This window comes from Grus americana, chromosome 25 (genome assembly GCF_028858705.1).
Source record: "Grus americana isolate bGruAme1 chromosome 25, bGruAme1.mat, whole genome shotgun sequence".
Lineage (NCBI taxonomy): Eukaryota > Metazoa > Chordata > Aves > Gruiformes > Gruidae > Grus > Grus americana.
This window is the reverse complement of record NC_072876.1, coordinates 3,391,527-3,412,646: the sequence shown is the minus strand read 5'-3', so window position 1 is coordinate 3,412,646 and position 21,120 is coordinate 3,391,527. Positions and strand designations below refer to the sequence as shown.

The following is a 21,120-nucleotide window of genomic DNA, read 5'->3' as shown; positions in this document are numbered from 1 at the left end:
CGCCACTGTGCAAAGAGCTGCTCAAGGACAGCTCTGCTACCAGCCGGTGTTTGTGGAAAGGGTTTCCTCCCTGCCTGCAGCGCCCGGAGGAGATGAAAGGTTGTGTGGATGAGCACCTATGGTGCTGTGGCTGTGGTCCCATCCAGACAAGCACTGCAGCAATTCCAAGAATGTGAAGCTGAAGCAGGGCTGAGATAAGGCTGTGCACACAACCCAGCTTTTATCTGCCTCAAGGCTAGTCTTTTCTCGCTCTGGGTTAATTACACTGCAAGTAGTTCACCGCCACTTGTTCTAGCCTTAAGACCATTTCTATCTCTATGTCCTTCTCCAAATCTTCAGCTAATCATCCTTCAGGCTGCCTCGTTCCCTGTCTACATCCTGGCACTTCTCCCCCACCAGCCTTCTCTACAGCAGGCTCAGCTGTTCCAGTCCCAGCCCCTTCCCAGATCCTATTTCTTCGTTGGAAAAGCAGCACTTGGCCTGGCTCACCACCGCTGGGACACTAAGCAAGTGCCAGCCCAGCAGGGACACATGCCCATAGGCTCTCTAGTCCTTAAAGCCATCGGCTAGTGTCTGCTGGAGACCAGAGGCTCGAGTGGAGACTGAGGCCAGCCCCAGAGATTGCCGGGCTAGCTCTGTTGAAGGGTACAAAAGTCAAAGCCTGATCCCAGATGAATCACAGTGAGCCAGGGAAGGCAAAGCCAGCCCAGCCCAGAGACAACAGCCAGGCTACCCAGATGCCCCCCATGGAAAGAGCTTTCCTATCTGTTTGCACAATCAAAGCTTAAAGTTCCAGGATTCTGCCTGCAATACATGACAGGCTTACAAGCAACTTCTCCAAAGGCAACATCCCCACTTTTCAAGCCTCAGAGCCCTCCCACAATCTGCAAGGGGCCCAACAGCATCGCAATTTTATCAGGCACCTCCAGATGGTGGCAGGTCATTAGCAGAACTTGGGTCAGAGGAAGAGCCACCCAGGCTAAGGAGGGAGGAAATAGCAGACTTACCCCAACGTCCTTAGCCACAGACAAGGCGAAAGCAGCACCATGAGCAGCGCCAGGGTCTCCAGCCATTTTACAGAAGCAGGTCAGGGATCAGCATCCTCACTGGGCAGGCTAGAGGATGAAAGCACAGGGAACCAAAGACAAACATGGAAACCAGCTCTTGCTGTTGCTGCTGCTGCCCTATTTATAGAGCAGTGGTGTGAGCTCTGGGAGCTCTTGCCCCCATCATTGGGTTCAGCGGTGCAAGGCACCTGGGCACCTCTCCTGCCCTGACAGCAGCGCAGGCAACGACCCGGCAGCCTCTGCTCCCTCCCCGGGGACAATCAGGGCTGCAGGCCTGGGGGGGGACCAGACCCTTCACACTCGACAGCTCCGCTCCCCCCGGCCCTGCAACCACAGCCCGGTTTGGACACATGTCCGTCACTTCTGGGGTAGCCCTGCGAGGGACGGGGGGTGCGCACCCCTCGGGGTCCCGGGCTGGGCCAGCCCCCCCCCCCCCCCGCTCCCTCCCCGCACACAGCCGGGGCAATTCCCGCAGCCGGGACCCCCTGTGGGGCGCGGGACCCCGGGCGAGCCTCCCCCCACCCGGGCACGGGGCGATGCTCGGGGCAGCGGGGCCGGAGGCACCGGGCAGGAGCCACCCCCCCCCGACCCCCCCCAGTCCCGGGCGGGCGGGCCCGCAGGGCGCACGGCCCCTTTCGCTTTCGTTTCTCCCTGCCGGGCCAGTCCCGGCACAGCCCAGCCCAGCCCTGCTCTGCCCTGCCCGACACGGCACGGCACGGCACGGCACGGCACAGCCCGGCACAGTCCAGCTCGGCACGGCACAGCCCGGCACGACACAGCTCGGCACGGCACAGCTCGGCACGGCACAGCTCGGCACAGCTTGGCTCAGCCATGCCACGGTTCAGCGTGGCGGAGGCCAGGCGGTGGGGGGATCAGTTCGTGCAATTCCTGCGGGACACGGGCCGGGAGCAGGAGAGCCGGCGGGACACGCTGCGGAGCATTTACACCCAGGAGTTTCGGGGCAGGTGAGAGCCCTCGGCCAGACCCCGGGCAGCGTGGCCTGGGACAGTCCCGTCCCCCCCCCGCCAGCAGCATCCATTCCCCCGGCCAGCACCACTGGTCCCTGGCCAGCATCACCCATTCCCCTGGCCAGCATCACCCGTTCCCCTGGCCAGCATCACCCGTTCCCCTGGCCAGCATCACTGGTCCATGGCCAGCATCGCTGGGGCCTCACGGGGGGTGTCAAGCCAGCTCCAGCCAGGAGCTGGGTGTGAGGGTAGCACTGGGGAGCAGGGGGGGTCTTCAGGGGCTCTCCATCCCCTGCCGGGGTGGGATGGAGGACCTTGTGCTTTCCAAGCAGCTTGGAGACACCTGGACCAGTTAAATTAAACTGCAGGGGCTCCGTTCTCTCCAGGCACGGAGAACACAGAATGGCATCATTGCTGGGGCAGTCCATGTCCCCCTGGGCTGTGGGTACAGTGAGTGGCAGAGCTGCCTCTCTGGACACCAGCCCTGCGTGCCCCCAAGCCCCTCCATCTCGCCACAGCCCTGCTGGGATGCTCCCTGGCTGCAGGGACTCACCGGAAGCCACCTGCGCACAGCCTCGGGCACCCACTGCCCACCATGCTCCTCGCTTCACCCCACTGACATTGGTCATGCTGTCCCCTGTGCAATGTCACCACTGTTAATCATTGGCAAAGCCGGGGTTCAGCCCACTGCAGGCTGCAGGAAGTGCCCTGGGGTGCGGGAGGAGGCACTGCGGTCGGAAGCACTGTGGCTGTGCCTTGGAGGAGCCCCCATTTACACCAGCTCAGGCCCTGAAGGATCTGGGGACAGGGATGCATCCCTGCCCCGCTGCCACGTGCGTGCTGGCAGGGACAGGGACTGCACAGCCAGACAGCGATGCTGTGGCACTTTGAACGACCGTGGCACAGCTGGAACAGCCATACCACAGCACGGAGTTGCTGGAGCATCCAGCAGGGATGTAAGATTTGCATGGGACCAGTGAAAAGCCCCAGTCCTTCTCACTCTCCTGGTGCAGAGGGGAGTCACCAAGTGCCCTTCACCCCAGCCTCGGTGCACCCTCTCTTCCCACTTGCCTCCTCTCAGCTGCCTGTGCCCTGGCAGCCCAGCCATGCTCCACCCCACATAGAAACCTCTGTCTCTTGTCTGTGCAGGACTGATACAAAAATTCCCAACTTCTCCTGTGTCTTGTACGCGCTGAGGGTGACCCACGGTGCCCAAGTGCGCGGGGAGTTAGTGCACTTCAAGAAGGTGAGGGAGGCGCCGGGCTGGGGCAGCGCAGCAGCTTCCACACCCACCGGGACCGGCTCTGCGGGAGCCCCCAGCCCCTGGCAGGACCCCGGGGCCACACTGATGCTGGCTGCTCCTCGCAGGAGAAGAGGCGCGTGGTGGTGGCAGACCAGTACCGGAGACCCAGAACTAACACAGAGGTGTTGGCGTCCTCATCTGCCTCAGCCCAGCAGCCCAGCTCTGATCCGCAAGTGCCCCAGAGCCGTGCCAAGAAGTGGTATGACTGGCAGCACCCTGCCCACACCTGCCCTGGCACGGCCCCGGGGACCCCCACCCCAGCTGGGAAAGCCTGACGCTCCCTTCCCGCAGGGCTGAGTTCATCCGCGGGAAGCATGGGGTGGAGATTGTCTCAGAGCACGACCAGGACAATGGGCACATCCGCTTCCCGGTGGTGCCCGGCGAACCCCGGACGGTCACCATCCTGGTGCAGAACCGCGGGGTGGAGGCCGTGATGCTGCGGCGGTGCCAGCCGCGCCAGCAGTTGCGGGAGCTCTCCTTCGTGGACGAGCAAGGGGTGACGCAGGGTCAGGCCCTGCTGCTGCACCCAGGTAGGGTCCCGTCCCCTGCCCCGCGCCCTGCCCCGCCGGAGGAGACGCAGGACCCAGCTCTAGCCTCTTTGTCTCGCAGGTGCCGTGCACCCCATCCAGGTGCAGTGCCTGACCACCTGCAATGGGTACTTCTATGCCGTGGTGGTCTTCGAGTTCACCAAGGAGCCGGATGAGCCCTTCAGCATCGGGCGCTCCGTCGCTGCCATCGCCGAGAGCCAGCTGGCCAAAGACCTGGGGCCCTCGGCGCCTTTCCGGCCTTACCAGGCCAGCCTCCAGCGCCCTGTCACCGTCGTCACCGAGGACGGCATCCCCCCCGACAGGTATGTTGCAGGGCCTCCTGCTGCCATCCCGCACAGAGGGCCCTGGCCCGTTCTCCGGCTGGGACAAGGCTCAGCTCCTTGGGACCCGGCTGTGGCTGTCCAGCACCCCGGGACAGTGTTTCGCCCCCGTGCGATGGCTAGTGATGGCAGGATTGGGGACACCCTGCTTGCCAGGGCCACGGGTGGTTGCAGCCCCGGGGGGAGCCCAGCCCTGCAGTCCCTGCGGCAGCACTGTCCCCTCTGCCCAGCTCCCTGAAAAATGAACTGGAGCGGGAAATCCCTCTGGGCACCTACCAGTACCCAAAGAGCCTCAAGGACACGATCCTGCTCGGACCCAACGCCAGCGCCAGCTCCAGCTGGGCTGCCATGCGGTGAGTGCCGAGGGGTGGGGGTAATGCCGCCCGGCCCCACACCTCCCACCCGCTGCCCCTCAGCCGAGGTGTCCCCTGGGCACGACGACATCCCTGCTGCCCACAGGTCGCTGCTGGAGGCTCCTCTGCAGGCTGGGAACTATCAGGAGAAGTTCCAGCTCCTGCTTCACCTGGAGGAGATCCAGATGGAGGTGGACATCCGGCGCTATGACATGCAGGACGTGACCATGGTGCAGGACAGGGCACTGCTGGTCCTTAACGTGCGTAGGAGGAACTGGTGGGGCAGGAAGGGTGCTGGGGCTCCCAGGGTGCCCAGCATCTCACCGGCCATTCGGCACAGGTGCCCGGTGTGGCTGAGAACCGCCCGTCCGTGCTGAAGGGTGACCACCTCTTTGCCCACCTGAGCAGCGAGCGGGACCACTCCCCGCTCATCCAGTACAAGGGCTACGTGCACGGCGTGGAGCTGGAGAAGGTCAGGCTGGGCTTCTCCTCCAAGTGAGTGGTGTCTGGCCCCAGCCAGGCTGGTGGGGTCCCGGCAGCCCCGCTCGGACGCGCCGAAGGCTGGGCACGGGCTGGGAAGGGCCAGGGAGGGCGTGGGGGAGCGTCCCCGTGCCCTGCTCACACTGCTCCTTCCCAGGCTGCAGAAGAAGTTTGTGAACAACCTGAAGTTCGACGTGACCTTCACCTTCAGCCGGCTGCCGCTGCAGGTCCAGCACCGGGCTGCAACCCTGGCCATGCGGCACAGCTTGTCCAGCCTCCTCTTCCCCTCTGCCTCCTGCCACAAGTCCCTCTTCACAGGCACCTTCCAGCCCCGGTGAGTCCTTGTGCCTGCGGGGCGGGGGGTTCGGAGGGGATGGGGACCCGGCACGCTCAGCCGTTGCTTCCACAGATGGTTCGACCGCAAGCTGCAGGCGAACGAGGAGCAGTGCAGAGCCGTGACGCACATCGTGACCGGGATGTCCAGGCCAGCCCCATACCTTATCTTTGGCCCCCCTGGGACTGGCAAGACGGTCACCCTCGTGGAAGCCATTAAGCAGGTGAGCGGCCGGTGCCCAGGTCCAGCCCTGGGCATCACTGCCCACTCTGGCCCGTGGGGCTCAGCACCATCACCCCCTCCTCCCACCTAGGTATGGACGTGCTTTAAGGACGCCCGGATCTTGGCCTGTGCCCCTTCCAACAGTGCCGCAGACCTGCTGTGCCAGCGCCTCATCAAGGACATCGCGCCCCGCTACATCTACAGGCTCATGGCCAGCTCCAGGAGCTACCAGGATGTGCCTGCTGATATCAGGGTAGGTCCCCACCCCTCCATCCCGGCACCCTGCGGCACATCTGGGCTGGTGGCGCCCAGGGAGAGCAGGATGCCACCGAATGCCTGTGTTTCAGCCCTGCTGCAACTGGGATGACGAGCAGAGCTGCTACGTGTATCCGAGCAAGGAGCACCTGGGGCGCTACCGGATCCTCATCACCACGCTGGTGACAGCGGGAAGGTCAGAGGACCTGGGATTGTCCCCACCACCCACAGCGGGTGGACCTGGGGGCTGCCTTGCAACCAGGCTGAGGGCAGCCCTGCTGGGGTGCGGTGGGGAGGGGGTGCGGAGGAGGGCGGGCAGCAGGGGGGACCCCTCCTCTGCTGGAGGACGAGGGGAGGAAGGACAGCCAGCCAGGGCAGGGATGCCGAGGCAGCTTCACTCCACCTCTCTCCCAGGCTGGTGTCAGCCAACTTCCGCCCAGGGTTTTTCTCCCACGTCTTCATCGACGAGTGCGGCCAGGCAGTAGAGCCAGAGAGCGTGGTCGCCATCGCAGGTGAGTGGTGCCTGGCTGCTGTCATGAGAACCGGTGTCTCGCCGTGGCACGGGGACCCCCCTGCCCCCCGCTGAGCTCTCCCTCTGCCCAGGGCTCCTGACTGCCATGGACCAGGAGACCAACCCCAACGGGGGGCAGCTGGTGCTGGCAGGAGACCCCCAGCAGCTGGGCCCTGTCCTGAGGTCGCCGCTGGCCATCGAGCACGGCTTGGGTGAGTGGGGAGAGGGATGGGAGAGCTGCCGGCACCCTGGGGGCCAAGTGGCCTTGTGGGGAGCCACAGGGTCTCGCTGGGCGCAGGCACCTCGCTGCTGGAGAGGCTGATGCTGCACAACCCCCTGTACAAGAAGTCGAGCGGAGGATACAACCCGCAGTTCGTCACCAAACTGCTCTGGAACTACAGGTGGGGATGGTGCCAGCGTGGGGACGGACACAGGCAGGGACGGGGCTGCTCTGCTGAGCGTGGCTCCGTGCAGGACCTGTGCTTGCACCCCGGGCTCCGGCTCCCCAGAGCCTCGTAGCACCCCAGCCGGCGTGGGAGAGGGGAGCGCATCCCCTGTCCTGGATGCACGGTACCCGGGAGGGTGCTGGGGCCTCGTGGCACCCACCCTGGGCACTGTCCTGCCTCTGCCAGGTCCCACGAGGCCATCCTCAAGATCCCCAACGAGCTCTTCTACGACAGCGAGCTGAAGGCCTGCGAGAGCGACGAGTTCGATGTCCGGAGTCTGTATTGCGCCTGGGAGGAGCTTCCCAAAAAAGTGAGGGGGGTGGCAGGGAGGGGACGCGGGGAGGAGCCCTGAGCCGCAGGTGGAGCAGAGCCCAACGCTCTCCACCCCCAGGGCTTCCCCATCATCTTCCACGGGGTTTGTGGGGAAGATCGGCGGGAGGCCAAGAGCCCCTCGTTCTTCAACACGGCTGAGATCGAGGTGCTGGTCCACTACCTCAAGAAGCTGCTGCAGAGCCGGGGCAAGGGGGGCTGCCCCAGCGTCTCGCCCAAGGAGATCGGCATCATCTCTCCCTACAGAAAGCAGGTGAGGGGCATGGCTCTGCAGGCAGGGGACGGGCAGAGACCTCCCCAGGGGACAGGGGGCACTGGGACGGATGGGCAGCCCTGGGGCTGGCGTGCGAGGACAGCTCTGTGGTGGCTGGACCGTGCTGCATGCCTCCCCCCAGGTGGAGAAGATCCGGAAAGCCATCACCTCCCTGGACCCTGTCCTGCGGTCGCTGCCGGACATCAGCCTGCTGAAGGTACAGTCCTGGGCGCGGAGGGGAGAGGAGCTCACCCCACTGTGGGCAGAGGGAGCCCCGCCAGCCCCAGCCCCGGGGTGCTCCCCGGCCCCTCACCTGCTGTTCCCACCCCAGGTGGGCTCTGTGGAGGAGTTCCAGGGCCAGGAGCGGCGCGTCATCCTCATCTCCACCGTGCGCAGCTGCAGCGAGTACCTCCAGCTCGACCAGAACTTCAAGCTGGGCTTCCTCAAGAACCCCAAGGTACCGCTCTGCCTCGAGCAGACCCATCTCCCTTGGCACCCCCCCGCTCCCCTCCGGTGCCCCGCAAACAGGCAAAGCTGCTGTGGGTGCTCGGTGCCGCGCCAGAGCTGCCTGCACCCAGGGGAGGCTGGGGAGGGGGCCGAGAGGCGCTGCTGCGGAGTAAAGCCCCCGCTCTCGTTCTCTTTGCAGAGGCTCAACGTGGCCATCACCAGGGCCAAGGCTCTGCTGATCGTGGTGGGTAACCCGGCCGTGCTCAGCAAGGACCACCACTGGCAGAGGTGAGCCTTGCCTGGCCTGCCTGCCCTTCCCTGCTGCCTGCCTGCCCTTCCCAGCCCCCTGCCTGCCCTTCCCTGCTGCCTGCAGGCAGCGCCAGGCCATGCCCAGCAGTACGGAGGCAGCGAGGCCAGTGCCACCTCCTGCCCACGCTCCCCTCGCTCTGCACCCGCAGGTTCCTCAGGTACTGCAGGGACGAGGGCGGCTACACGGGCTACCCCTACGAGGACGAGAGCCCGGCAGAGGATGGCCTCGCCGCCGACCTCCACGCGCTGCGCCTCAGCAATTAGCAACGCGGTGAGCAGGGCTGGGAGCTGCCGGCGGAGCCCCGGCAGGAGCGGGGTGGCACAGCTGGCCACGCTGCACCAGCACCCTGGGGCAGCAGCACAGCCGGGGCCGAGCCAGGGCACGGGTTCGTGTGTGCAAGGGGTGTGTGTGTGCAAGGGGTGCAGGGAGGTCTTAGGTGCTGTGTGTCCCCTCCCGAGCGAGGGCCAGCTCTGCCATGGGGTTTCTCTGCAGGAAACCCTCCTGGGAAAGGAGGAGAAGCCCCGTGGAGCTCCAGCACCCCTCAGCCCGCCTCTGGCCCGCAGCAGCCGCCTGCTCTCCCCCTGCCTCGGCCCCAGGGTGCTCAGTGTGCTGTGCATCCCTGCGGAGATGGGGCTGAGCCCGCCGGGCAACGGGGTCCTGCTGGCCTTCACTGCCAGCGAGAGCCCCAGCACGGACCATGGGGCAGCCCGGGGCTGACACCTCCCCTCGCAGAGCGGGACCATGCCGGCGCTGGAATGGGACCACTCTCCCTTTTAAACATTTTTTGGCACAGCTGTGGAAAGCCCATTCTCTGTGAATGGTCTCACCATTCCGTGAGAGTCTGGCCTCCAAAGAGCATCACTGGGTGCACTGGGCAGCTCAGTGCTGCCGCAGGGGGTGACTGGGGTGCAGGCAGGGACCCAGCCAGGCGCAGGGTGGCCAGGCTCCCCCACCAGGCAGCTGCCTGACCCGAGAGCTGGCATGGCTGCATGGGCACACTTCACTTTGTTAGCCCAAAATAAATGTTTAGAGAAAAATGTTGTATTGATGTCAAGTCCTGGGCTCTGCTACCACAGCTGGGGCTGCCGGAGCTGGGACGGGCTTGCTGCAGCCCTGCTCTGACCTGCTCCAGGATGGGGACAGAGGGGGGACAGCTCTCGCGGTGACTGCGGTGCCTGTTGCGCCAGGGCTCCGGCAACACGGACTGGACATGGCCAGGGAGCCCCTGCCCAGCCCTTCCCACCTCAGCTGCTCCCAGGGTCTTACCCAAGGACGTGGTGACGAGCCCTGAGCCTGCACCAGCGGCTGAAGCAAGAGGGGCTGGGGGCCAAGCAAGCCCCCCACTCCGCAGCGCATGGACCCGGCCCCCAGGCAGCAGCCCGGACGAGCGCGGGGGCACGAAGGACAGCCAGAAGGATGCCACGTGAGCAGAGTTACAATTACCGAAATACCAGTTTGCATTTATTCTCCCAATTACGCAGTTCAATTTACTGGTGCTAAGTCTGTGACCAATGCAGACTTGAAGAAGGTGTTGCTGGCAGAGCTGGGCAGAGGTGCTGTCCCAGCGCGGGTCCCGGGAGCAGAGCGCTTCGCTCGGTTCCCCTGGCAGGCGGCTGAGCCCGGCTCTGCACACAGATGGGGCTGAAAACTGCCCTGGGCAAGTCTGTAGAAAAAGCTGGTGTGTGCTGCCAGAGGGGAGCGGGCAGAGCACCCAAGGGCCCAGCAGACCCCGCATGCGAGCTGCGAGCAGCAGCCAGTGGCACCTCCTGCTTCTGCAGCACCTGCCCGGAGCTGGGGAGGGAGAGCGAACACCGCGGCAATCCCCATGGGAGAGGCGAAACCAGGGAGGTCAGTATAAAACGGGGTGACACGGAGAGCTATGCAAATGCCCAGCCCATAGAGAGCAGCGGGGACTGAAGGCACTGGTCCCCCACGGCCCTGGGGTCACGCAGGGACACCCCACGGGCTTGGGTGGCAGCTCTCGTGCGGAAGGTTCGGGGCAGGTACCGGCACCATGAGATCCCGCTTCGGCCGTCTGCCAGCGCTCCCTCCCCGCGCGGCGCAGGGCAGCCGGGTGCCGGCGCAGGCAGCTGCCTCCTGGCCTGCCAGGCTGCTCACAGCAGCGGGCAGCCTCTGCGCTTCTTGTTCTTCCGGACCTGCAGGCCTGCGCGGGTGGCCATCTCAAACACCTCCCGCACGCCCTCCTTCGTCTTGGCCGAGCACTCGAGGTAGCCGAAGGCATTGATCCTGTTGGCCATGTCCCTCCCCTCCTCTGGCTTCACCGGCTCCTAGAAAGCGTTAAAAAAAAGGTGTTCAGGAGCATCGCCAGAAAACAGCAGCAAAAAGCGCAGGGACTGCCCTTGGGGCATCCAGCACAGCAAAGGGGAGCCCCAGCGAGGCGGCGTGGGGAGAGACAGGTCGCTGGCCGAGGCAGCGGGACCCAGGGCTGCCCCCACCTGCTTCATCTTCGCCAGCTCCCGCCGCGTGTGCTCGTCGTTCCGCAGGTCCTTCTTGTTCCCCACCAGGATGATGGGCACGTTGGGGCAGAAGTGCTTCACCTCTGGCGTCCACTTCTCAGGGATGTTCTCTGCAACGAGCACGCAGGGACCCCCTGAGCCGAGGGGCTGTTCCCCCCTCCCCAGCTCCCTTGCAGCTGCAGGAACCAGCACCAGGCTTTTCCCACAAGAAGGAGGGGGCTCGCCCTCCTCTCCCATCACCTTCACCAAGCCAGCAAGTTCCCAACATTTTTGTGAAGCACACGCAAAGCCAGGAGATGGAGGGGAGGGACTGCCATCCCCCAGAGGGGCAGCACGGGGGCTTCCCGGACCCTGGGGGGGTTTAGCAGCAGCACCCGGTCCTGCAGGAGCCCCAGGTCCCCCCTCGCTCCCTGCTCCTACCGAGGCTATCCGGGCTGTCGATAGAAAAGCACATGAGGATAACATCCGTGTCCGGGTACGAGAGCGGCCGCAGCCTGTCGTAATCCTCCTGTCCCGCCGTGTCCCACAGGGCCAGCTCCACCTGGGAGGGGAGAGGGACGTGGCTCAGCAGCTCGCAGACGGCTTGGCAGGCCAGGAGCGAGCAGGTTTATCTTCCTCACTTAGAGCTCCAGCCTTCCTCAAACTGGGGCAGGGTCAGGGTGACCCAGAAACGCGGGAGCCGCGGGGCTCCCCCAGCACTGCAGGCGCGCCCGAGCCGTGCGGAACAACCCACGCCGCAGCGCCGGGCGGTGGCACTGCCAGTGCAGGAGCGAGGGGGTGGGAAAAGCTCCGGCAACCCGCGACGGTCCGTACCTGCTTCCCGTCTACCTCTATGTCGGCAATGTAGTTCTCAAACACGGTCGGTACGTAGACCTCGGGAAACTGGTCCTTGCTGAACACGATCAGCAGACACGTCTTTCCGCAGGCACCGTCTCCCACGATCACCAGCTTCTTCCTGATGGCCGCCATCGCTGTGGGGACAAGAGCAGGTGAGCGGGACAGAGAGCCGCAGGCAGCCCATGATCCCGGCCCCTCCTGGCCCCCCCCACGCCCCAAAGTCTCTTGCACAACTGGCCGTGAGGGTACCGGTTGCACGCACCTGCACACGCCAGCGTGAGCAGCCGCTGATTGCCAGGACAGAGGCTCTCCCAGCTCCCCAGCGGAGCTCCCACACCTCCAGCGCCCACACACCGGCTCCCAGGCACTGCAAAAACCAGCCCGACTGGAACCGTTTCCATCCATCACCGCAGCCGCGACCAGGAGAACCGTCACACCGATGCCCCAGCACGTGCCAGCAGCTGCACGCGGGGACCTCACGCAAGATGACGAAGCGCTCTGCCTCACCCACCCCAGCCACCCCACCCCTCCCGCGGTGGCTTTCTCACTGTGCCACCACCCCACACAAATGGCTTTTCTGACGACCTCGGAGTCGCACACACCCGCTGGTTTTATTTCAGATTATAAATTCTTCACGGCAGAAACTGTACTCCAGGTTTCACCCAGGCGCGCTCACCGGCTCCCAAATAATCCGATCAGCAGCAGGAACGCGCCAAGCCGAGCTCTCGGAGGTCCGGGCAAGCGTGACCTGCGCGTCTGGCACCCAGTACTGGGCTGGCCCCATCCCAGCCCGTCTGACAAAGGAGCCTTTGCCACATAACCGCTGAGAGCCGACGCTGGCACCGGCGGCGGGAGAAGCTGCCAGCCATCGCTCAGCTAACAGAGCCAAAATCTCACAGTAAAGCGGGCTGCTTTCTGCCCCAAGTGAAAAGGATGCAGTCCTGCAAGGAAAACTATGCCTTCGCATCCTCGAGTTTCAAAAGGAAATTACAGCTGAGCCTGGGAATTGCCCGGGACGATGCCACGGAATGCCTGCCGGGGCGTCTGAACGAGGCACGGGAAAATCAGCTGTGGTGGGATCACATCCCTCCCCAGGCCCAAAATCACTTTCCCATCCCCAGTTTCCCAGATGCTTCAGTCCAAAGAGCCCGACGCGCTCCCTACGCACCCGCAGCACATCAGCAACTCTCCGTTCCTGCAGAAATCCCGGGCAAGATGCACGACGACAACTCAGGGTTTAATCCCTGGAAAAGCACACGCTGCTCTGCGGGCTGGGGGAAATTACAGGTGACCAGAACACCACTCACGGAGGCAGGGATGCTCCACGTCCTCCAGCCAGCCCTGCCCGTCTCCAAACCCCCTCTGCCCGGGGCGGCAGGACTGGAAGGGGCAGGTCGTGCTTGAAGCATCGGGGAGATTCAGGGGAAATAACCGTGCGGGAAGGATGCGCACAGCCGTGCTAATGCACCGAGCTGCAAGCGCGGGGAGAGGATCACGCTGGGGATGCCCAGCCATCGCAAGCTTTGCATTTAACCGGGGCGCCGACGCTGAGCCTTAACGAAGGCCTTGGCGCCTGCCCTCTCCCGGGGCAATCACACACGAACCCTCCTCTGAAATAAAAGGAAAGAAAAAAGAAAAACCCGAGTAAGGCTGCATCATAATTAGCTGCAAGTGAAGGATTAAGAAATTAGACTCAGTAGCTGACTTGCATTTCAAAAGCGGGCTGAAGAGAGCTCCTCTCATCTGCACACTTAGCAGGTCACCGCTAAGCTCCTGCCTGGAGGAAACCTCCCCAGGGCTGTCACACAAACCCCCCCAGGAAGTCTCAGGCACCACCCCAGCTCTAAAAAAAAATCCAACCACCAGACTATGTGGCTGGGGCAGAAAAGAGAAAGATTTCACCCAAATCTGGAGCAGACCCGCCACAGCCCCGGATCTTTGCAGGTTACAAGCACTTTGGCTCACAAGCCGAAGCAGGAAGGGTTGGTGGCCGCTGAGTGCTGTGGAGCCGTTAACAAAAATAGTAAGCCGGTACTTGCAAGGTGAGAAGAGCGAGGATGAAGGGCTGCGCCCGGCAGGATCCGGCACTCCTCACCCAGGAGCCTCGGCGATAAGCACACATCCCGGTGCAGCAGCCTGTCTATATACAGGGCGAGCACATCTCTGTAACGCTGAAGTTGAAGAAAAAACTTCAGGTGCCCAAAGGGTCCCGCTGCCAGGGGCTGAGCAGGGAGGGAAAACCCCTGGCACGGCTTCCGTCCCCGTTCCTTGTGCCCTCCCGCTCCCGCCTGTCCCAGCTAGGCCAGGGACACCCGCAGCCCCACGCACGGGCAGCCGGACGGGAGCTCATCCCAAGGAGACACGACGTTTGTGTTATGGAGGCAGAAAAAAAGGGCTGGAGGAGTCTGCTGTCTCCTGCCCACTCGAGGAAGGAAAGCTCTCGAGGACATTGTATCCCTGGGGACACAAGAAATGCATCACCTCTGTTGCAAACCATCCTTCTTGTCTGACCAAAGGCTCATCCTCTCTCCAGCCACCATCTCCACAGCACAAGGAACAAGGAGAGGTCATGGGCAAAAAAATCTATTTACTTAGACAGAAAGTTCCTTTGCCTGCAGCAAAATGTGATTTGCTGCTTTGCAACTCCATATCTCAAAGACAAACGGGGGAAGAAAGGTGGTGTGGGATGCGCCGCTATCTAATCCACACAACGCAGGAGACACATCTGCAGCGCAAGGAACAGCGGATGCCCGGGGAGACAAACAGCCCGCTCCCAGACAGACATCGAGACCTGCCCGTGCCCAGCCTGCCAGACATCACACCTAAACAAAAAACAACCGGAGCGGCAGAGCACGGTGCTGCAGCCAGCCCCGCAAAGCTGCCAGCTCCCTGCTGCCGGCTCCCCTGCCTGCACGCCGTCCCGGCGAGGGGGATGGCAGCTGCCTGGACTCTTGCTGCAGAGGCAGCCAGGTGGGGACGGGGCGGGAGGAAGCAGAGATGCTCCAAACCAAGAAGAGTCGCCGCACCCAGAGCTCCTTCCCGTGGCCTCTGGCATCCACCCTGACCTGGGACGGCTCCGGGACCCGGCAGCTCCCGAGCCCGGCGTGATGCCAAGTGGTGACTCAGCAGGCAGAGGCACTGTCCCCACTCGAAATCTCAGCACAATTCATTCCATTACTCACGAGAGTGGCCCAGAAATAGCCCATTACTAATCTAGAGCTGGTGTGCAAAGGCGAGCGGGCAGAGGAGGCTCCGAGCACCGTGTGCCTCGGCGGCCGGCTGGGCTGTCCCCATCCATGCCCTCGCCCCGCGAGCCAGCCGGCATGACACCAATGCCAGATGCCGGTGGCACTCTGCTCAAGGAGAAATTATCTCCTCTGCCAGGGGATGCTCTGTCACTCAGCAGGATGGGGCCAGTCCCTGGGACAGGGGAGCCCGATGCAAAGGGCTTTGCGCTGTTCCCAAATTGCGAGTGGATAAAAGACGGTGGAAAATGTGAAGACAATTTGAGGAGGATAGCTTTACTACAACTGACAGCAGGCCAAATGATTAAAAGGACACAGCTGCCCACATCAGACACGGAAATTCAGATTTTAAACTCTGCTGAGCGTTAACCACCCCGAGTTACAGCAAAGGCTGCCCAGCCACGCTGGCAATCCAACCCGGCCCGTACAGCAACCGCGGTTTTTGGGCGTGAGCAGCCCTTTGGGCGCCTCACTGGAGATGCCTCCTGCTCATTCACGGAGATAACAAAAGGGAGCAGCAACCTTATGCCGGCACCTCCCGCAGAGCGGCACTGCCAAACCCCGCAGGGCTCCCGTGCCCGACCCTGCACCCGCTGCTGCGGGGCCACACCGGGACGGCCGCGGGTTTACTCCGCACCACCGCCGGCAGCGTCCGCGCTGATGGCACCAGCCTAATCCTGAGCAGGCAGCTCCTTCAGCACACCACGAAATAGCGAAATGAGACCAAATTGCTCTGCTCTACTTTCCAAGCAGCTATTCTAAAGCCATCACCATAAAACCAGCCAGGGCTCCAGGACAGCCCTTGCGTTATCGGCCTCTCCCAGCTTTGTGCCTCAAAATGTGAAGTTCCTGCTGAGCAGGAAACGGGGAATTCCTCTGGCAGCAGGACGCATCCATCAGCCAGTGTCTGCCACGGGATCTCAGGAAATGGCAGAGAAAGACGTTAACGCTTTGAAGAAGGGCTCCAGCTAGGACAGAAATTTTTCAATGAACCTCCTCGGCGAGCCTCGAGCTCCCCGAGCCTACAGAGGGGTTTTGTTCTAAAGCAGAAATTCCCAAGCGCTGCTGCTGACGGCCCCACCCCGGCTGGAACCGTCACACCACCTATCAGCAAAACCAGCTGAATTTCTGCTCTGCCCGCAGCCCTGGCCGGAGGCGCAACCCCAAAGCCTGGGCAGGGCAGGGCTGGCGGGGACCGAGCCGTGCTGGGAGCAGCCCTTTCGCGGGGACGCCCCCAGCACTGCCGGCGTGGCAGGGCCAGCTCCCCACGGGCCCCGGGCACCCCAGATGTCCCACTCAGAACAAAACCTCATCCTGAAGGAGCAGAGGAGAGCGGAGCAAGGAGGAGGGTCAAGCTTTGTGCAGCTGCTAGCATTGCCCTGCTCATCTTGGCCAGAGCCAGGAGAACAGACCTGGGATCCCTGTTCCTGCCTTGCAGAGTTGCCACCAAGCATCTCCTTACAGGCTGCTGGCCAGATGATTAGAAAATATTTGTCTGTCCCAGCAGCTCTCTGGTCACTCCCCTCGGGCTGGAAGCTCAGGGAACAACCAGCCCCTTGCACGCAGCCCCGTCACCCGCCCGGACCCCTCCGGCATCGTGATGCAACCACAGAAGGAAAACCGCCTCTTTGAACAGACTGAGATCTTCCTGGCATTGCTGTGGCTCCGGCTTTGCTAAACTTTTCAATGGTTTAACAAACAAAAGCATCCAAGTGCTCAGCTGGACTGTTTTGATTTAACTCGTTTGGGAAGGAGCTGGGCTAACACAGCACAGATCGGGCTCAAGGCGAGAACAGCCACGAGGCACGTAAAAGGATTTAAAAAACCCCAAAACACACGCTTTCGGCTCAAGCTGTGCAACCTGTAACAACAGACAAGACCTAAGGCAGCTCGCAGCATCCAGAGAGCACGAAACCCTAGCAGGGAACACAGAAAATGTTTTCTAACCAGCGCAGCCAAGGACAAGCTGTCTCCACTTCTAAACATGGCCGTGTGTGTGCACAGGGCTGCTGCCACCGCCCCAGCACGCCAGGCGAGGGCACCTCGGGACAGGGCCCTGGAGAGGCACCGCCGGGCAAACAAGAGCCACTTTGGACAGCCCTGGGCCACCACAGGCACCGCCAGAGCCCAGGGGTGCCCCCCTCCAGCACCCCCCCGGAACAGCTCTCCTCCCGTCCCACCCCCAGGTCATGGCTCCCATCAGCACAAGCAGGGTGTCCCACCAAAGCCTGTGTCAAGGCCACTGCTGTCCCCAAGCTAAAGTAATTGGAAGGGGGTTGGAGGCGTTTGGGGACAGAAGGACGGAGGTGCGCGGGCCATTTGCAGGCATGGCCAGCAGAAAGCCCCGCAGTGGTGTTTCACAACGGAAATGGTTTTAGCTGGTCGGACTTGCTGGCACAGCTGGTGCAATGAAAAAGGAAGTAAACTTCCAAATTAATACCTGACAGGTAGGCCCATCGAGGGGAATGTAATTTGCTGAGACATCTAAACCACGGCGAAGGTAGCACAGGACAAACGTCCTGGCAAGTGTCTCGGGTATCAGAGGGACTTTTACACAGAAGCTGAAGAAAGTTCCAAAAAGGGCTTGAAGCGAAGAGCAATGCCAAAGGGAAATGCAACGGCCAGGGCAGAACTCAGGCTCCGAGCTCCTGGGCGGATCGCAGCTCCGAGACGATCAAAGCGGCACTGGTTTTGGCACAGCAGCATCTGCAATTTCACGCTCGCGCAGCCCCCCGGGCAGGCCAAGCTCCGCGTTTCTGTGTAGCACAGAGGAGACCAGCCTCCAGCCCTCGCTCGCGCCAACCTCCATCGCTGACACCCAGAGCACGACCCACACCCACCAGCAACGCCGGCTCCCGCTGCTCAGAGCCTCCTCGTCCCGCCGGCCACTGCTGCCAAAACTACGCAGCATGGAGGAAACTATATTTACCCCTGGCAAAACTGCCTGAAACCTTCTTAAAACCTAGACCTGCCACATCCAAATGACGAGCGATCATCAAAAAAGGAGCTCAAACTCAGTGCTTAAGTTTCAGATCTTACCATTTTTTTTTTCTAAAACTGTGAGCTATTCTTGGGGTTACAGCACGCTGCGGCACAGCAGCAAAGTGCAACTGCCCAGACCCGGAGCAGAGCGGCCAGGCTGGCTTGTTTTCATTGCTAAATCCCACAAAAACATCCACAAGCAAAACAGAGAAAGGGACATGGAACAGAAGAATTTCTAAGCCTAAACAAAGCTTGAACCACAAGTGCTTGAGCTTTGTGGGAAAACGCTGCCTGCCCTTACCTCCTCTTCCAAAGGACATCATGCCATGTTCTTATTTTACCTCCCGCGGAAGTGACAGCCTCCCCGGACTCACGGCAGTACAAGTGTCTCGCTGAAAGCTTCAAATAACATGCCACAATCTCAGCAGATGCCTCTACTTGTGCAATGCCTGACTGCCGCTGCCCCAGGGCCAATCAATATTTGCTAATACATTCCTTACTTTTCATGTCAATACGCCTCTCCAGTGTAAACAGCAAGTTAGGAGGTGAGCCTGGTTAAACGCTCCCGATAACCTGTTGGAAGACAGTGACTTGGCTTATTTTCCACTTAAAAAAAAAAAAAAAAACGTTTCCCTGGGGAAGCTGTAGCCGTCAGGAACACGGATTCAATTTAAAGTCCATAAAATCTCACGCAGTCTCTACCTATTCTACTCGTAGCTGAGAAAGAGCTGAACATAAATTGAAACTGGTTTTGATGCCAAAAGGCACTTGGAAAAATTAAAATAAAATGCAACTGGTCGCAGTGAAATACAGACAGCCAAATCCGCTACCTCCTCGTCTCCGGTTTCACCTGAACGCTTTGCTGGGGATGTGGCAGCGCTGCCGGATTCCCGCTCCCAGCCCACCCCACCCCCCCCCGCATAGATGTGCCCTGCGAAGCAACCCTGGGGATCACACTGCCGTTTTCACGGGGGGACGTCAAGAGGCTGATGCCGGATTTAGGGGGTTTGGCGGCCGCTGGGAAGACTTGGCTGCCAGATTGTTAGTGCTGGAAAGGGCCGCGCAGTCATGGTTTTGGAATGCTCCCTTGCTCCTAAGACATTACACAATTATTTCTCCTCCCCGCAAGCCCCCCTAATATAAATGTTTAAAAATGAGCTCAGCAGTAAGCAAAGGGAACTTGTTTTCTTTTTCTGAAAAAAAAAAAAAACCCACAGAGCGGCCGCTCCGCGAGCAAGGCTGTGTATGGAGCGGGGGCTGTGGGGAGGGATGGCGGGACAGGGCAGCAGCCCGTGGGCTCTCACCGCAGCCCGGCCTGGGTCAGTCACTGGCTGGGATGCTGCGGGGAGCCCTGTCCGGGTGACACCCGTGAGTCGGGACCCACAGCCTTGGGCCGCCCTCAAGGGATGACCGCAATGGCTGAACCGCCGCTGACCCATCCCTGCCCCACGCCCAGGGACCCCCACCCCATCCCAGGCACACCCATCCCGTCCTGTCCTGCTGCACCCCTCCCAAACGGCTGGGGCATCGACTCCCCATGCCCTGCACCCCCAGCACTGCTCCAGATGCCACCCCAGCACTCACCCCACACCCCACCAGTAACCCTACACCCCAGTTCCCCCGGTCCTCACCAGTAACCCCACACCCCAGTTCCCCCAGACCCCATCAGTACCCCCAGCTCTGACCCCACACCTTACCAGTACCAGTAACCCCACACCCCCAGCTGCCCAGACCCCAGCACTGACCCCAGCCCCCGCTCCCTCCCATCCCAGCACTGACCCAACGGCCCCGTTCCCCCCGCTCCCAGCAGTGCCCCCCCCCCCCCGCCGCTCAGCTCCCCCAGACCCCCGCACCCCGAGCCCAGCACGGCCCGCACCTCTCTCCGCCGCTGCCCCGGTCCCAGCTCCAGCCCCGGCCCCGGCTCCGCAGCGCGGCTCGGGCGGCACCGCCCCGCCCGGGGGCCGCCCGCGGAGGGCGGAGCGGGAGCGCTCCGAGCCGTGCCCGGCCGAGCCGAGCCGAGCCGTGCCGAGTCGAGCCGAGCCGTGCCGAGTCGAGCCGAGCCGAACCGAGCCGTGCCGTGCCGAGCCGAGCCGAAGGGCGGTGCCGAGGCCGTGCCCCTTCCCCGCGCAGCCCCCGTCCCGGCTCCGGGAGGGAACCCCCGGGAGCTGCCGCCGCTTCCCCGCGGGCGCCATCCCCGGGCTGGTCCCAAGCCGCCGGGCAGGGAGGTGCCGCCCGCCTCAGCCAGCCTGGGCTCCCCGAAGGGTTTTGTCCCGGTTTAGGTTACCGACGCCAGGCAGGGAGAGGGGCGATCCCGGCGCTGCCAGGAAGGGCTGAGCTGCTCCCAATCCCCCCTCCCGGGTCGGACCAACAGCAAAGACCACCCCGTGCTTTGCCCCCCAACCAGGAATCCTCCGCCATCGGAGCGCTCTCGAGGAGACGCCTTCCCTCCATGAGCATCAGTTATGGCAGCGCCAAGAGCCACCGCTAGCGAGAGGCGAGCTCTGCCGGGGAAGGCAAATCCCAGCGGGGCCCAGCAGCCGAACCCCATCGCACCCCTCCTGCATCCGCCGCATGCTGCCCACTCGGCTGCTCGCTCCTCGAGGAAGGCCCCGTTTCCCACCACAACAGGCACAGCGGGGGCACGAGGGACGTGCCCCGTCCCCAGCATCCTCAGTCCCCTCTACAGGGGCAAAGGGGGGCTGGGACGTGTCGGGCCCCATGCCGAGATGACCCCGGTGCCGCAGGCAGGGGCTCGGGCTCTCCTTGCCCACCGCAGGCAGTCGACAAGGGAGGATGTGGGGTGGCTGCTCGTCCCCACGACGCCCCAGCTGCAGGGCTGAGTCCCTGTCGCTCAGTCAGGGAAAGGCACCCCAGGGTCCTGGCCCAGACCCAGGCTCATAAACTGCTGCTATTTTAAGGGCTCGAAGAGAATTTTTCTTAATTTATCAAGCCCCAGGCCAGGAGCTGGTTCCAAAGGAAATGTTTCCTTAGTAAAAAAGGGAACCACAGAGGAAGCTTTAAATGCAGCCTCTGCCTCCCTGCCTTATGCAGCAGCTCCCAGGCAGCGACCTGGAAAAGCAGAGCCAGTTCTCAGCCACCGGCACACAGAGCACCGTGCCAGGGGAACAGGGCTGTGCAAAACAAATGTGGGGGGAGCTGGGGTGTGGGGAAACCGCGTGTGAGTGTCAGGAGCACCAGGGGTACCGGGTGGCAGTCAGGGGGACATGGGACAGCAGGGATGCTTCCAGCAGGCAGCCCATCCTAGAGGCAGGGGGTAGCTGCTCCGGGATGCCTGAACTCCCAGAGAGGGGTCCTGCCTCTGCGGCGCAGTCACGTCCCTGGGAGCCACAACCTGCAGAGCTGCACCTCCATCCACAGCCCACCCAGCTCCCCGAAGGAGACTCCCAGGGACAGGGAAACCATCAGCCTTTC

The 21,120-nt window shown here is 62.7% G+C and overlaps 2 protein-coding genes across 3 annotated transcripts; one reads left to right on the top strand and one right to left on the bottom strand.

The window, feature by feature from the left end:
- The first annotated feature begins 1,791 nt into the window (after positions 1–1,791).
- MOV10 (Mov10 RISC complex RNA helicase) lies at positions 1,792–9,178 on the top strand. Its single transcript, XM_054804037.1, has 22 exons — positions 1,792–2,032; positions 3,185–3,281; positions 3,404–3,537; positions 3,630–3,868; positions 3,948–4,188; positions 4,437–4,559; positions 4,666–4,819; positions 4,900–5,054; positions 5,197–5,373; positions 5,449–5,596; positions 5,687–5,848; positions 5,943–6,046; positions 6,265–6,362; positions 6,454–6,573; positions 6,660–6,762; positions 6,994–7,117; positions 7,199–7,390; positions 7,533–7,607; positions 7,722–7,847; positions 8,037–8,125; positions 8,296–8,417; positions 8,640–9,178. The coding sequence occupies exons 1-21, from the start codon at positions 1,899–1,901 to the stop codon at positions 8,408–8,410; spliced, it is 2,910 nt and encodes a 969-aa protein (XP_054660012.1). The 5' UTR covers positions 1,792–1,898; the 3' UTR covers positions 8,411–8,417; positions 8,640–9,178.
- A 402-nt stretch (positions 9,179–9,580) lies between these two features.
- RHOC (ras homolog family member C) lies at positions 9,581–19,723 on the bottom strand. 2 transcript variants are annotated; one of them, XM_054804039.1, is made up of 6 exons: positions 19,565–19,642; positions 18,189–18,261; positions 11,438–11,595; positions 11,045–11,165; positions 10,604–10,734; positions 9,581–10,435 (listed from the first exon to the last, which is right to left on the bottom strand). In XM_054804039.1, exons 2-6 carry the CDS (start codon positions 18,193–18,195, stop codon positions 10,262–10,264), a joined length of 591 nt encoding a protein of 196 aa, XP_054660014.1. In that variant the 5' UTR covers positions 18,196–18,261; positions 19,565–19,642; the 3' UTR covers positions 9,581–10,261. The 2 variants fall into 2 exon arrangements, with proteins under 2 accessions (XP_054660014.1, XP_054660013.1); XM_054804038.1 differs by lacking the exon at positions 18,189–18,261 and having other exon boundaries at positions 19,565–19,723.
- Positions 19,724–21,120: the final 1,397 nt, after the last annotated feature.